This window comes from Cygnus atratus, chromosome 2, assembly GCF_013377495.2.
Source record: "Cygnus atratus isolate AKBS03 ecotype Queensland, Australia chromosome 2, CAtr_DNAZoo_HiC_assembly, whole genome shotgun sequence".
In the NCBI taxonomy this organism is placed as follows: Eukaryota; Metazoa; Chordata; class Aves; order Anseriformes; family Anatidae; genus Cygnus; species Cygnus atratus.
In genome coordinates this window covers 141,138,315-141,155,603 of record NC_066363.1, presented here as the reverse complement: position 1 = coordinate 141,155,603, position 17,289 = coordinate 141,138,315, and the positions used below count along the sequence as shown (strand labels likewise).

Below are 17,289 nucleotides of genomic sequence, written 5' to 3'. Positions count from 1 at the left end.
TAGCATGCATTAAATACAATGGGCAGCCATTAACAAATCAGGCCAACTCTGGAAGTAAAGGTATAACAGGCAAAGAGATGCTGATATTTACATCTTAAACCGTAAAAAATGTATATAAATACATGCTTAAATATGGATACTAAACTTCTTTTATATATCCAGATTTGACCTCAGATCTTATATCTATAAAGTACTTTGAAGATCATTATTGTTACTGAAAACAAACATGAAAAATGAGAGTATAACACAAAACACAACAGGTATTAGTTTACTCAAGCTCCATTAGTCACTATCATAAACACTGTCATTTGCCAATTTGGTTGGAGGTTAATGTAACAGAATTCTAATTTTTAAATGAAAGAGGCAAAGCCGTCTTAGATCATTAGATTTTCAACACATGTTCTTAATCCATTTATCACAGTAATGATTAGTTCATGTTGCTTGATCTTGGACACTGATTGCTATTAGTAGAGAACATGCAAACAAGGTCAAAACAAGGTAAAACCCTGTGTAATTGTATTAGGTGAGCAACGAGTCTAATGTGCTTGTTTAAGCTATTTAATAGCCAACTGTACACAAAACACCATTAGAATTTGGTATTTCCTATTTCAGAGTCCCTGCCCATTGCAGGTGTGTCATTACATTCATCCTCAGAAAGTTACAAAACACTTGATTACACTTTGTGTATTAAAATTAATTTTTGACACGTCAAAGAAATTGAAGTAGGTTTAAATCAAAGGAGTCACATAGGTCATAAGGTAAAGGACATTGAAGTTGATGGGAGCTTTAAGAAGACAACTATGGTTTCTCTCACATTATAAAATCCAAAGACAATACCAGAACAATTCAGCCAGTGCATAAAACACGTTCATCTGATAAAAGTACTGTGCTGTCCAAGATGAAATCCTTCATTTTCACAATATTCAGGAACATGTATAATTACATGTTTGTGAAGATACAGAGAAACTCTTATTTCTTCAGTTTGCCTGTCATAAAATCTGAACATTATGTAGTATGAAGTAACACTGGCTGGTACCAACGCTTTGTGATTTAGGCAGGTTGCATATTGTCCTGATTTCAGCTAGGATAGAGTTAATTTTCCTCCCAGCAGCTGGTATGGTGCTGTGTTTTGGATTTAGGATGAGAACAATGTTGACAACATGTTGATGGTTTCCTTGTTGCAGAGCAGTGCTTATACTAAGTCAAGGACTTTCCAGCTCCTCCTGCTGCCCTGCCAGCGGGGAGGCTGGGGGTGCACAAGAAGCTGGGAGGGGACAGAACCAGCACAGCTGACCCAAAGCAGACGAAGGGATGTCCCACACCATACGGTGTCATGCTGAACAATAAATATGGGGGTCTCTGGCCAGGGTGGGGGGGATTGCTGCTCAGGGATGGGATGGGCATTGGTTAGTGGTCAGTGAGCAATTGCATTGTGCATCACTTACTTTGCACGTTCTGTTATTATTAATAATATTATTATTAATACACTTCCTTTTCTGTCCTATTAAACTGTCTTTATCTCAACCCACAAGCTTTTTACTTCTTTTTTCCCATACTGGGTAGGTCCTTGCCCAGTACTCAGAAGATGCTGTTTAAGAAAAAACATGTAAGCTTGGCCACTTTCTATGGTCTGTTCCCTTTATACTTCCCCAGGGTCTACAACTGTTGTTCACAAATGTTAGCATCTGTTTACAGACAAGCTGCCTGTTGGATGTTGCTGTTTGTGGACACGCTGTCTGTGTTCCAGCACTGCAACAGCGTACTCAGAGACACCATGGAATATCCACCCCTAGAGATTTTCAAGACTTGGCAAGACAACGCTTTGGCTGTTCTGATCTGGTGTTGGCTGAAGTCCTACTTCCAACAGGAGGTCAGACTATCTGACCTTCAGAGCTCTTCAGAGGTCCAATCAACACTTCCATAAGTCTGTTGAATCAAGTGTCGCATGATGTTCAAACAAATTAATCAAAAGTATGAACAACATTCTGTTATTCCAACACTGAGATCAGATCACGAGCAATTAGTGTTCAGACCCTGTGATCACTAGAAGCGTCTCTAGGTTTATAATATTGGTAGAGTTCACATTACAATGATTTTTTTTTTAACGGTTCACAACAGAAAATGCAGGTAAGTCAAATTTAACAAGGAGATAAATGCAAACCTGAGTCAGTGCCTCCATACACAAACTGGGATTTGGTTGATGGCAGAAGAACATTTAATGGTTAATGGTCAACTTTCCAATAACAGTTTTAATCTTGAGTTAAATTAAGAACTCATTCTGGTGATATGGTGGATCTTTATGTTCATTAGTACTCTTGAGGAAAACTCCCTCATCCCATCCCCTGTTTTAGGCATGAAACAATCTTGGCATATCTTTGATACTCCTTTGAGATTATTTGGAGGAATGAGGAGAAAAAAAAGTCATAAAGCAGTATTTCCTAGCACATTTAAAAGTAAAAAGTTCACTCAAGAGCACTGATTTAACTATGCTTTCTCAGAAAACTCATTCTATACTAAAGTATAAAGGATTCCATTTTAGGGTGCTATTCTCAAGTGTGATAGGATAGAATGTCCTTCAAAGAAGGACTGTGCAATCTGAGATTATTAAATATAATTTTGGAATCTATGTCCAAGACACTAACAAACTCATCAATGACTTCACTTTGCCTCATTTTTGTCTATGTTGGGGTAGACAGGATTGAGTGGGAGCAGATAGTCAAAGCTTCTATGAGTTTTTGGAAGGCAGTTCCACAGCTCATTTTGAACAAGGAACATCAAAAACTGCAAATACATATAATCATTGACGACTTAAAATACATCCTTCATTATTAAGTTGTGTAGATTGTTTTTAAAGAAGGAAACTACACTGGCAATTTTAAGCATTCAGATGTAACACATGAAAAATGTTTAATGCAACACATTTTTCTTTACTTTTTAGATGAGTTAAAGGCACATAAATATTTACCTTTAACAGAATGAAATTCTCACATTATACTGCAATAATTCAACAGCCAACAAACCCATAATTAAAATACCTAACTTCTTTTTCTTAAAACTGCTGGCTTTTCATCTGTTCAAAGCACAGCATTAGCGTCCATCCCTCTTATTTTTACAACTCCCATTAGCATATCTGCCTCTCGGAAGCATTAATGAACCAGGCACAAACACTAGAAGGTCACTCTTCATGCAGTTTTAACCAGGCGAGAAGCAAAATCTTACCAAAGAAATCAGTCAGGTCCAGTCCTGAAAAGATTTATGGGGAAGCGAGTTATGAAGCACCTGCTAAGGTACCTAAGACAGTTTTATGAAGCATGTAGATACTGAAATCCCAGGAGAATATCCAAAAACCCAAATTATTCAGAAAAAGGTATCCAGAAACCCCCAATTAATCCTGGCTACGTTTTCCTAGAATGACTCCAAGCTCAGTAGGCCTTCTCCAAACTGGAAATCCTTTCTAAGCAGGAGCATTCTAAATTATCTCTGCCTAAATTCTAATGCAATCGAATGTCAAAGGCAATTACATCCTTCCTATACCCTTCCTCCCCAAATTGCTTCTGTGTTTTCTTCAATAATTGTTCTTAGGAAAAAAAAAAAACAATAAAAGGCTGAAGAAAGAATTCTTGTAAACTGTGCAAGATAAATAAAGCAGGTTAATTCTTAACGGTAATTTGACATCAGCATTAAGATATGACATCTTATTGCTCAGTGTGGGCATTTGTAACCTTAACAGCCAAACACAATTAACTAAAAGAAATAAAACACAGGTAAATAGGAAATCCTTGCGATTTTAATGAGCATATTTGATTTTTTCTGTGAAAGAAAACTCACCGATGGTGTAATATCTCTTCAACTCACTCCTCCGTGGGTTGCGCCTTTGGGTATTTGCGGTGTTGTTCTGTTCCTCCTCAGAAGTTGTTGCCTTAGTGGCAAGCAAAGATTTACTGGGCTGAGGAGTCTGAGCTTCAGCTGCCACTGGGTTGCATCCTGGCCCACTAATGTCCACCGACTGTGACTTTTTCTTTAATCTAAAGACAATTTAAGGCAGTAAGGTATTATTAATCTTTGTTCTACAGCTAGATTGTATAATCTGCTTAATTTTATATAGAATAACACCACTATATTCACTGTACACAATTCATGCATGTCCCAGCACAACACAGAAGAACAGCAGTGGTAAATTAGGCCTTGTAGTAATTTCCCCTTTCAGCTCCCGCTAAATCAGTTACAGCAGTTACGTCTCATCCTACTGCAGCTCATATGTAGCTGCAAACGGTGAACTGCCCTCGGATCAGCCTGCTGAGCTGCCTGTAGGATCAGTCCCTAATCCATTCCAGAGAAGATGAGCTGATACAATTAACCTATCATTACATTTGCTTGGCTTAAATTTCCACAGACAAGGGGAATACAAAGAAATTAAATCATTTGCACAAAGTTGCTGAAAGCCCCAAGAGAAAGGAGCTGACTTATGATCTGAATTCAGTTGTAGCTCTACAACTGCATTTCTCACTCTGCAGTAATTTCAATGTGTTGTTTCTCACATAAATTCAAGATTCCCACTAACCCCTGATGCCACTTTGTGCACTGCAAGAGCAGTGGGCAGAGGAAGAGAAATTCTCTGTCCTGCAGAAGAAATCAGTTCTGCTCAGCTCATTAATGGCATCCAGGCAGATTTTGACTTATTAACCACTATTCTCTGAGCCTGACCATTTTTATTTTTTATTTTTTACCCATCTGGTTGTCCACACATCCAGACATAACATCATAACTCAGATACAAGAATATTTTGGTAGACAGTGTCAAAAGCCTTGCTGAAGTCAAGGAAAATGACATGACTGCTCTCCAATCCTCCCCAAACATTTTGCCAGAGTTCTGCAGGACAGAGACACACAAAAACTCTCAAATCCCACTTTGAAGAAGTGGTAAGTACAGTCCCATCACTAAATCACCACAGTTCTGCCATAACTAAGACTGGGCAGGGCTCCCTCCCTGACTAACATGGTGTGAGAAGAAAAGAAAAATGTTATTTGAAATAACGCTCTAGAAACCTTGTTTTGAGAAGGTCTAGCATTTGATCACATGTGATCACAGATGATCAAAGGTATTTACCTAAAATGAAGGCTATATATATATATTTTTTTTAATCGACTCATTGGTTAAGTTGGTATTCCATTATGATGTTAAAATCTGCTACCTTGTTGAATATGCCATATTCATAACAATAATTAAAAAAAATCCCTAAAATTCATTACCACTTGAAACTCTTGGAGGTTTAAAGGATGGTTTTGCACAAGAAAATCACTGGTTTTGATGGTTTTGAGAAATAATGTTCTATATCTGACCCAAGCTTCCACTGTGATTTCCGTAGGTTACAGAGCCTTGCTTCCGTGATGTGCAAAAATGTTGTGTGCAAAGAAGCTACAAAGTGTTTATTACCTCCATAATTTCAAACCAAGGCAAGTGAGACCTAAAGATCAATAAGTGTACATATGTTCTGCATTATGTATTTCTACGCCTGTGCCAATACTCTGCCTCGGAGGAAGACAGACAGCAGGCATGTTGAAATAAATGATAGAAGTGGAAAAATACCATTATGATACACATTCTCAGCTATATAATGAACACTTTCTTGGCCACCAAGGCCATCTGAAGGGCAGTCCAATTAATAAAATAGATTGCTGCACCGGGGGGAATACCAGATTGTTACAAATATACTGTGTCTGTTCTTCTGGAATCAACAAGGAATAAAGGGATAATACCTGTCACCTGAACAGTAAAAGGCCACACGCCCTTTATTAGGTGACATGATGAACAAGGGACTGGGTTCAAATGCCTATAGCAAATTAATGCGCAAAAAGAAATAGTTATTTACTCTGAACACAGGTTCAAGTGAGGACATGAGTTTATAAGTTTATATGAGCTTTTGTCTTTACAAAAACAAGCCACTTACTCAAATGTATCTTATTTCTGCCCACCTGGACTGTGTATTGATACAGTCATGTCTGGCAAACAATTTGAAAAAAACACTGCAGCCTTTGAAATGCATCTTCACTGGACTGCAATGCCTTGCAAAGTGTATGTTTTGAAGCCAGGAAAAATAATTCTTTGTAAGCCTGACCCTTTTCCAGCACCCTGCTTTATTACTGGCCTTGCGCTGTGCTTGCTTCCCCCTGCCCTATTTATTTATTTATTTGTTTATTTATTTATTTGTATTTAAAGCTGCACTGGCTGTGACAAGATTTATTTTCTGACAGAAAGGAATCTGAACGTGAAATGCTTCAGGATCACATTTCTTGTTTCTTCTTTATTTCAGGCTGTCTTGTAGAAAAACAAATATAAGATAGAGGAAATGTTGTGCAAAGCTTTTTTATCTTTTACTTCATGTATTCCATAGTAGCCTTCAACTAAGATTTCAACAACGGGCAACACAAGTTTTTCAATATTGCTTGGTGTGACCCAAAATGACGCTGCTGCATCCAGATGGCAGAGAATGACAGCAAGGATTTCAAAGTCAGCACTGCATGAGCAGGAGTTGGAAATGCACATTCAGTGGCAAGGGCACAGTTCTAACTTGACTGAAACCTGAATTAGAAGGGCCAGAAATTTCTTCTTCTGCAGCTATCTTTAAATTATACAAGTTGAAGGGGACAAAAAAAAAAAAAAAAAAAAAGAGTTTAACAAAGTAAAATCTTCAGCCTTTCAGAGGTGTGAAATCCCTAGGAGGTCATTACTGCCACCTCTTGGCTAGTGGTGGCTTCTGTGAAGTATGGCAGTGGTCTCACTTCAGTGTTAAGTCACCTTCACAACAAAATCTGTAAGTTCAACGGAAACATCAAATGAGTATGAAGGCCCAATTACCGACAATTAATTGAGACAGCCCATTCTGGGCTGACGTTCAAGCAGGGCTATAGCAGGGATTACTCAACTGCTACTGACTGGGTCTGGAGGTGCAGTGTTTGTTTGGAACATGGCTGATTTAATGGCTGAGCAGCACCTCATTTTTAGACAGCCTTGTCAAAACACACGTTTCACACATCTATCTGCGTAATTCAACTGCACTATTACTAATAACCCATTAAGAACCCATTTTCTCCATTTATATCTCCCTGTATTTTCCTCAGAACAGATGTCACACACCCCAGTAACTCCAGCCATCAGAGACACAGTCACCCCTTGGTGCCTCTGACCTACCCGGCAGTGGCACAGCGCCCAGATCTGCCTCTCAGCATCCCGCCGGTTCCTGATTGCAGAGAATCTGCTCATATAGCTAATCCAGGAGGGATGTGCATCTCCGAGCTGTGTGATACGACTTATCTGCAGGTAGATACACTGACCAGCTTTTGAACTTCCTCTTTATTTCTCTTTCCATCCTCCCCATGCAAAGTTTTCTACCGCATCTTATGGACAGCCCAACAGATGGCTCCAGCTTTACCTCTGCCTGCCTGTCCAGCTGGCTCCCCGCGCTCCCCAGCAGCATCTCCTGTAACAGGTCACTTTGAACCAATTCTAAACATTTCCCTCAAAAAGCAAAAAGTCTGTTGGGTGGTTAGGCACCGACCACAAAGGGCTCTAGGCAGTCAGTACATATGGGAAGTCACGAAATCCCCAGGCTGGTGAAGATACTGGGAAGTCTGCTATAGGTTTTAAGAGCATTAGGATTTTGTCCCTAGAACTCACTGTCACAAACCTCCTCGGTTCCTAATGCAATCCATGCATGTTTTCTTTTTATAATTTCAAACCAATTTTTTTGTAAAGCACCATGGAAAAAATAAGGCATCATTCTCTAAACAGATCTTGAAACAAGCATGGCTGGCAGTCCTATCCAAAAGAAAAAAAAATAATGCTTTTAAACCATGTATGGTGGAAACAAACAAGCATACAAAGCCTCCCAGGGGCTGGAAATCTGTACAATTTGATATTTATGAATTTCTAAGTAAAAATGCCTTACAAAGATTTGGAGGAAAGCCTAACTCATTCTTACCTACTGAATACAAAACAAGTCCCTGTGCTCTCTGTGACTATTCCAGAGATTTTACCACACAGTTAATAGGAGAAACAAAATCATTCATTTGAAGAGTGATGCTTATTCTTCACGTGGTATTTCTGAGTGCCCAGAAAAGCTGGTTATGAATTTGATTTCTTTTGAGCAAGAAATGTGATTTACACCGATGTCAACAGCCAGGTTTTATCTGATCCTGGAAAACACAAACTTTTTCCTCTGTTTTCAACACACCACTGAAAAGATCTGGCAACTCATATACAAGAGAAAGCCTGAGACAAGTTACTTTTTCCCCTGTTATCCTGCCCAGCCTCCACACAAATCTGCATTTGCACGTGGCTGGCACTTTGGACTGCCATGGCAATTGTGATGCATCAGGTAAAAGACTTGTGGCCTGCTTCGGCGCCACTTCCCATGCAAGGCTCCCTCGGCACACTTGCAGCAGAAGGCAATGCTCTGTAAGTCCGCTGGAAAATGGTTTGTTTAATGCTCTGGAATACCACCTGCAGCTCTGGCCATGCCCTCGCAAAGAGAAGATGGCAGAATTAGAATGATACAGAGAAAAAAAAAATAAAGAAACCCAACAGCAGCGATGATGAGACAGCACCTCACAAAGAGAGACGAAGCAGCCTGCAGCTGCTCAGTGCAGGAGGGAGCCGATGGCTGGGAGCAGGGCAGGGATCTCCGCAGCCATCAGCAATGGAGCATGCGAGCAGGAGGAAATGATTTTTCACCACTTTCACAGCAGGAGATATAAGAAGCACCAAATGAAAGCAAGCAGCAGGTCTGAAATAAACAAACAGTTGTACTTCTTTGAACTGTGTATGATTGCATGACGGCAATAATTGTGCAGGCTGGGAGTATCACTCAGTAAGAAAGTGAATTACACAAGTCAGGGAGAAAACATCCATTATGGGCTATCAAGTATGCAGATACACAGAGGCCGCCTCCAGCTCGAAAATTCCTTGAACCAGGGATGGCTGGAAGGTAGAGGGGTTTCACAGCCTCCCAGTACATGCGCTGCCTCTGACACTGTCCCAAAGTACCACTCCTCCCTAAGTACTGCACACAGCTGAGTGCGACACACTTGCAATTCAAATCTGAATTGGTCATTATGAATTGCAGGGGGAAACAAAACCAAACAACATAAAGCAGCTAGAACATACAACACCGCTGAAGTGGATGCTTGTCAGTAAACAAGAAAAGAGAAAAGCCCTTCAAAATGTTACTTTAGGTATTGACCATGCAGCAGAGCTTTCTGATAACGCAAGCAGCTTATGAGATCGTTTGGTGGCAGAAAACAAGAAGACCTTCGCACAGGTGGCATTATGAAAAGATTAGAACTTAATTCACACCTACACAGCCCAAAGAGCAATTCAAAGCAGTAGGTATTTATTAACAATGCAACTCTCAGCTTAGCTTCAGGAAAGAAAACAGTGTTGGCGCAACAGCTATGTGCCAAAAAATAGTGGCACTTCAACATCATGTTTTGCTTAATGTCGCCCCACCATACGTATCTGAGCACATAGAGCAATATAAAGCACTCTTTTTTTGCTCCTTCACACACACTGGCAAATATTACCATGCAAATCAAAGACACAAGAGCTGTTAGTCACCAGAACACCAGACAGCAAACCCAACCCACCCTCCCTCCACTGCCCAGTCATCCTCAAAGATGTGGTCCCGTACATGCAGGAAAGCTGCCACCATACGTCATTATGTAAGAAATGACAATGCCAAAATACAAGTTTCCACAAGGTGTCAGGGGAAAAGATGAAGAATACCCAAACTGTTGAAAAAAGATTTTGTGATGTGACCTTTTAACAAAGCTCTGTAGACAACGCTTGTGCCTAATGGGTTTCAAAGGCACACCGCAGAATAAAGATTTACAAAAATGCACACAAACCTTGTGATTATTCCTGGGAGCATGACAGCACTGCTACAGGTAAACCCTTGGAGGATCATTTACAGAAGACATATAGATTGGTTGCTGCCTGGTTACATCCATTAACTCCAAGCGGGAGAATCCAGAATCCGCTTGTGGCTCAAGTGGGACAAGGCATTCTCACTGCCTGGGAGAGAAGCATTAGTGAGTCCACTGGCAAAGGATTCAACGCGCTCTACGCACCGCAGATGGGCCTGGAGATGTGCATTCACAGGAGGATGAGGTAGGGCAGCAGTGGAGAAGGCAGTGATGATGATGATAGGGAGGAAGATGGCAGCAATCATGCTAAATACATAATAACTCAGATAGTCACAGTGTATACAGATCATTATTTTCTCCTTTGTAAGCGTTTGTAATGATTAAGAGCTCAAGATCATATGGCTTCACCATGACTGTATAATATTGTACAGCTGCTTTACATGGTGGAAATAATATGCTCAGCAACTAGGCAGCACATTTTGTCAAGCATAAAAATTTCTTGATCTTTCCTTTTAGGATTTTGAGAGGGTGGGTTGCAACACTGTACTATTTGCTGACAGTTATCTTATCTCTGGACATGTTTTAGAAGAGATGTGAAAAGTAAATTACTATTTTGGATCTTACTATTTTGTTAATAGCTGCTATACTGTTATTTAAATAACTCCCACTAGTTCCATTTCCACAAAAGCTCTTCCAATGCTTTATGCAAATCTACTTTTGTAAAATTTGTATGGGTCTTAAAATTTCCAGCTCTGTCATATTCTGCACAGAAGAAGTTTGCATAATGGTTTTAAAGTGATGGCAATTTCCACTTAATTCACGTTTGTCTCATTAATGCTGTAGCATTATTTCGGATGCAACCTTGTATATAAGGATTGGATTCAAATAATCCAAACTATTTTAAGGTTGTACCACTGAGGAAAGTCTTTACTTCACCTGATTGGCAGGAGCTATTTCCGAAATCTCTTTGTTATAGGCTATGCAACCAGCCCCAGATCCCATTTTTCTGACCATTACCATGAGGTTTTCACACTGGCAGGACCACATCCTATACTACTGTCATCTTTCTCCCAAACACAGAATTCACAGAGTTTTCAAAAATGTGTAGTCAGTGGTCTGGGAGCAGCATAGCATACTTTGAGACACATGGAACACCTCACCTACACTGAAGCCATATAAACTTGTAGCATTTTTTTTCTGTATAATTTATTAAACTTTATCATAAAATCTCTTATTTTCTGTGTTAACTGCAAGTAATTTATACATTAAAAAAGCTGCTTTATCCATAGCCTTTTATTTAGGCAATTGCATTTACATTTCTTTTTGAGTCCAACTTTAGGCTTGACTGTTTTCCAAGTTGTTTACAAGTCAGCAGCAATACCCCTGGGCATTTAATGTTCCCAGCATTGCCACAATATATGTAATCATAACGTGCATACATTTATGTAGTCAAATTTGGAAGCAAAAGCGCCTTTTAACTTCCCAAAGAGGCAGAAAGGGGGGTTGGAAGTTACAACACTCTTACAGCAGCACAGATTTGTGCTCTGTAGTTCTACCATCTCAGCAAACAAGCATCAGCACAGCAGGCAACCGCTGCACAAGTTAAAATAAAATGCTGTGGATACAGTTGTCCTAAGACATAAAAATGCAAATCTGCTCATTCTTCTGCCTTGCTCAGTAGCTCTTGCAACTTGAAATGTAAACAGTGAAACAACTTAAACACTTCTTTCAAGATATAGAACCAATTTATAGATTATTATTATTTTTATTCCACAAAACATACATGGGATTAAACATCCTGATTTCTTCACTGAAAATCATTCATTGAGTTTTTAAGGTATTTTGTAAAAGAGGAAAAGGGAATAAATAAACAGTGAGTGAGACCCAGCCAAGGGCATGGCTGTGCAATAGCCCATCAGCTGGAGTGTTTTCAGGTAACTGGAGACCTGTTGTTCTGCATCCTCTCCAGCCTAGGGATGGCATCCCCTCCTGCAGCTGAACACCCTGCCCTGTCACACCGTGACACCCCACTCTCGTGTTACACAGGGCTGCTGGGTAGCCTGGGACCAACCTGGACCAGCAGTCCTGGGATCAGCTGCAGCAAGCAAGAGCCACCATTCTTAGCCTAAGCAACTGGACACGGTATAGAGAGTGCAGAGACTGACACTTCGTGACCTGTCACTAGGCTATAGGGGTTAATCCAGGACAGAAGTCACCCACCTCACAGGCAATCACTCAACCCCTCCTCATCGTCCTTCCCAAATGGAGACTTCCCTCCTCTTCCTAGAGCCATGAGAGTGCTCCTCACACTGAGGTTCAAGGTACTCCTTGCCCAAAGCCATCCATGTCCTACCTGGCACTGGGGCTATGAGGATGCATGTGGAAGGCATTATTGCTGTTCCACTTTTCTAAGAACCAGGTGCAGAACATTACACAGATGTAAGACTGAAAAAACATGTAATATCTAGAGATCTTTGGAAGCACCCACCTGTCTTCACTGAATAAAGGGCAATAACAAGACTAGACAAAGGCTAGCAACTTGGTTAGCAAGCCAAACAATACCTTTCTGAGGCACCTAAGTTACCCAATTTGTACAAATACTGTGTTTTCATACTATTGCAGTATAGGTTAGTCTTGAAATAAAGTTTACATAGATTTGCAATCTGTGCATAATATATCTTTGCATAAGCCCTCACATGACAAAAAGCAGCTCATAAAATGAAGCAATTAGCACCATCTCACAAAGGGCAGGCTTGTTACAGTGAGTAGGGACAGAAGCTGTTCCTTGAGGAGACTGAAACATCTGGCATTTCTCCTTGCTGGAAACATAAACTGGTTCTCAAAGTACTCTTCAGGATATAATAATGTCAGATAAATCTCTGCAGAAGCACCTTACTTGTCAAAGACAAGTTAGAAACTAGGCAAAATGAGAAATCTTTCATCATCATAGCCAAAGGAGAATTCAGATTTGGCCTTTCAATTCATATATAATTCAAGTATTTTGAATAATAAGTATAATTTTAACTCCTTAATGCAATGTGCAGTCAATGTAGAGATTATATAAAATGAACTTAATATAATTTTTTTTTCTTTTTTTTTCTTTTTTTCTTTTTCTTTGGTTTGACTGTTATTTGCTAGGCAGAACACAAGAGTATTATTTGATAGGAAAAAGCACAAAGCTGAACCAGGGGAGGTTCAGCCCACACATAAGGCAAAAATTATTTACTGTGAGGGTGGTCCAACATTGAGACAGGCTTCCTAGGGAGGTGGCTGATGCCCCATGATTGTCAGTGTTAGAGAGGCATTTGGTTAACGTGCTCATTGATATGCTTTAACTCTTGGTTAGCTCTGAAGAGGTCAGGCAGTGGGACTAGATGATCTCTGGAAGTCCCTTCCAACTAAACTACTCTATTCTATCTAACACACCTTCCACTGAAAACATACTGACTTTCTTATTACATCCAAGCCACTTTTTTTTTCTTGAGGGAGTTTCGCTGGGAACTAGCCATAAAAGTTTGAAAAAATATTTGACTTGTTCTTGTATTTCTGATTCATAAATTCAGCTAGCCAAGGTTACACCAGATGGGAAAGAAAGGTCATCAAAGATACAGGAATAATTTATAGTTCAACAAAAGCATTCTCCTACCCTCCCATCAGAAGACCCTCCTGCTCTAAATATTCAGCTCAGACTAACCCCGAACAGCACGCTCTCTGTTCACTCGGGGTTAGGAACATGGCAAAGTCGTTATCAGCATTTCCTCTACAGCCCCCAAAACAGCCTGCAGGGCTGACTGAGGACCCCAGGCTATCCTGTATTCACATGGATGCTGCAGCCACATGGTAGACAGAGGCCCAGAGCCATGTGTAGGTCCCATCAGAAGCAATTAGAAAATGGAAAGACTGTTAACTGCATCTACTGAGAAAAAGCTTTCTCAAGCATTTATATTTTCATGTCATGTCATCCCAAAAAGTAAGCAATGCCACAAGGTCATTTGATAAATAACAAACTACACTACTCAAACCTCTTTATGAGAAGAAAGATACAGCTGAACAAATAGATTGTGGAACTGGGCCTACCTGCTAAACCAAACAAAAACAAGCAAATGAACAAAACCAAAACAAACAAAAAAGAAAAAGAAAGAAAGAAGAAAAAAAAAAAGAAAGAAAGCCCACACGACTGTTTTATTTCTCACTTCTGTGGTAGCAGGAGGAACATTTTTAACAACTTTTTGCTTTGGGCCCACGAGAGCATAAAGGTTGTAAAGACATTTCTTTATGTTTGCACCCTCTGAGCACAGCCCACAAAAACCTTCTCCTGATACCCCACTGGGTCGCATGAGCAACAACATACCTGGGGAAGCTCTGTCGGAAGAGCAGCAGGACTGCAGGAGTGAGAGCCAGGGCACAAGCATCCCTCAGTGGGAAGGAAGGGGCTCAGGCAAGCACAGAGATATGGGCAAACTGAACCTAAGAAAACCTACTCTGGGCACAGCAAACTATAGTAAAAGAAAAGGGAAAAAAAAAAAAAAAAGGAAAACTAAAGTTCTTCATGCATATGAAAGTTTTTACATCATGAGAATGTTTGACATTTCACCACTGATTGCCCTAACTACAGGGACATACAGGACTATAATATCCTAACTGTAGGGACAGAAAACAATGTGTCGTGATCTCAGTAAAAATTTCCACTCTTGGTAACTTCTAGGTCAGCACAGCCATAGGCAGGAGGAGGCACGGCTGGTACTTATCCCACCCTAAGCAAACATTTCTTATTTGGATGTTGGCTCACAACGGACGATGCCTACTAACTTCATCAAGGCTGTTAAGGCTCTTTTCATTCCCATCAGGGCAATTTTCTTCTCTTCTTAGCTTTCATTTTAAACTAAGAATCATGACAGACAATTTCTCTTTTCAGCTTTCTTTACAAATGAAATGCCCCCTTGCCTTTTAAGCCAACTTAGTCCAGCCTTTCAGGTCCTTCAGTGTAATCCTGTTTTCTTCTCCACTGGCACCCTGTTATCAAGCCACTGCTCTTTGGTGCCACAATGATCAAAGCATATTGCTGGCTGCTGGAAGGCATCTGAGATTTAGATAGCAGACTTCCACTATTTTAAAATATTTGTCTTTTAAAAACCTGTCAGCATTCACTTTGATTTTTCTTGTTGACTGGAATTAGGACACTTGTAGACTACGCAAGAAGTTGCCACCACCAGATCTCCTTCTGGACAATGCAGCAAGTCCTCTGAATCCTGTGCACTCTGCCAGGACTGGGGCTAGTAGGGGTGGCACAAGCATTTGTGTGGCCTGAGGTTGAAGCAGATAGGGTAAGCATTTCACTGACAACATGGTTAGAGCAAAAAGCTGAATGACAGACAGTATAAACGTATAGTCCAGTACTTATGCAGTTCAGATTTATATAAAGACGTAGGGATTAAAAATAAATAAATAAAAATAAAAAACATATGTTTAAAATCATTTATACAAATTTAATATTTAAATAGAAAAAGACATTTTTCAGTCTTTCCTACCATAAAAATAAATAGCCTGTTTCTACACCATTAAGCAAAAATTTAACATGAGGAAAGGTAATAGTTTAAAAGAGAAAGGGAGTCTTTTATTTTATACCCATACTAATGGTAACAATAAATATTGAAAAAGTTGTTTAAAACACACAAAAAAAATAGTTTGGTTAAATATAGACTGAAGGGTTCATTTTTAAGCTGGATAATTAATAAACCCACCGTGATGTCAATTGCTGTAGTTATCAGGTTTGTCAGTATTTTCTCAGAACATGAACTTTCTTCAGACAGGTGTTGCTGTTCAATTAAACTAAAACAAAGAGCAGCATGATGAAGGGTGTTACTCTTCATTCTTTAATAAACTAGCTGTTTATTTCTGATGCCCTGATTTAGCAGCATCTTTAGGACCCTTAGGACCAGGGGAACAACACAGCTGTCTCTGTCCTGGGAAGGAGATGACCATCAATGCACATAGCATGTCGTATCGACAGATAGCATCCAACTTTTTTTTTTTTTAACATGGGCAATGTAAATCTCTAAGTGTCAATTTGAAATTGAATAGTAAACAGAAGGATCAGATTTTCAGGTATTAAGGTATGCAGATTCTTTTCAGCCTCCCAGCACATCAGAACTGCAGAGAGGGATCTGGGGGTTATGGTTGACAGCAAGTTGAATATGAGCCAGCAGTGTGCCCTGGCAGCCAGGAGGGCCAACCGTATCCTGGGGTGCATCAAGTATGACATTGCTAGCTGACTGAGGGAAGGGATTGTCCTGCTCTGCTCTGCGCTGGTGCAGCCTCACCTCAAGCACTGCGTGCAGTTTTGGGCACCACAATATAAGAAGGACATAAAACTATTATAGAGTGTCCAACGGAGGGCTACAAAGATGGTGGAGCATCTAGAATGGAAGATGTATGAGGAGCAGCTGAAGTCACTTGGTTTATTCAGCTTATTGAAGAAGAAACTGAGGGGAGGCCTCATGGTGGCCTGCAGCTTCCTCGCAAGGGGAACAGAGGGTCAGGTGCTGAGCTCTGCTCTCTGGTGACAGCGACAGGACCCGAGGGAATGGCATGGAGCTGGGACAGGGGAAGTCGAGATTGCATAAGAAGAAAAATTTCTTCACTGAGAGGGTGGTCAGGTACTGGAACTGGCTCCCCAGGGAAGTGGTCATGGCACCAAGCCTGCTGGAGTTCAAGAAGCATTTGGACAATGCTCTCAGACACATGGTTTGATTTTTGAGTGGTTCTGTGTGGAGCCAGGAGTTTGACTCAATGATCCTTTCGGGTCCCTTCCAACTCAGGATATTCTGTGGCTCTAAAGCCCAGTTGGCTCATGTGCATGTGTTGAGATTCGAGAGGATACAGCGAGCATTCTTCTGTAGTTATCTACCAAATCACTACACTATAGAAACACTTAAATAGTAAAACTACTTATTCATGTTGCAGAGCATCTAGAGCCCTTGTGAGAAATCAGCCACCACCTTAATAAGCACAAAGCAGTTGATGCCTGAGAGCTAGGTGAGTGCCCATGATGGTGCAGGCTTGGGAAGGCCCTTGTCCTAAGGCTCATCTCCTGGCAAGCAAAATATTCCTGCATAACACTAAAGCAAAACAATTTCTGTCAGCTTTTTTCTCATTTCCTCTCAGCATATGTCTTGCATCTGTATTCCTGTACATGAAGTAACGCTCCTGGGTCAGGGTTGTTTGAGCTCTTGTGTCTTCAGTAGCAACATTCTCTGTCATGGGCCTAAGGAGGATTCTGGGGACCACAGCTCCTGGCTCCGTACACTGCAATAAGCACAGATGTTTTATTCTTTCCTTCCCAGAGTTTTATGGATGGGCTGCCTGACCT

General features: G+C 40.5%; 1 protein-coding gene across 6 annotated transcripts in view; it reads right to left on the bottom strand.

Annotated features, from left to right (window-relative positions):
* OXR1 (oxidation resistance 1) overlaps positions 1-17,289 on the bottom strand; it is a 349,036-nt gene that overhangs the window by 211,392 nt on the left and 120,355 nt on the right. For 5 of the 6 annotated variants that reach the window (XM_035546145.2, XM_035546139.2, XM_035546143.2 and 2 more), the window contains exons 2-3: positions 9,903-10,068; positions 3,829-4,025 (exon numbers count right to left, since the gene is read on the bottom strand). In XM_035546145.2, the coding sequence (XP_035402038.1) occupies positions 3,829-4,025; positions 9,903-9,961 (256 nt within the window). In that variant the 5' untranslated portion in view covers positions 9,962-10,068. The remainder of the gene's footprint in view (positions 1-3,828; positions 4,026-9,902; positions 10,069-17,289) is intronic. The other variant, XM_050708640.1, reaches the window with a different exon arrangement.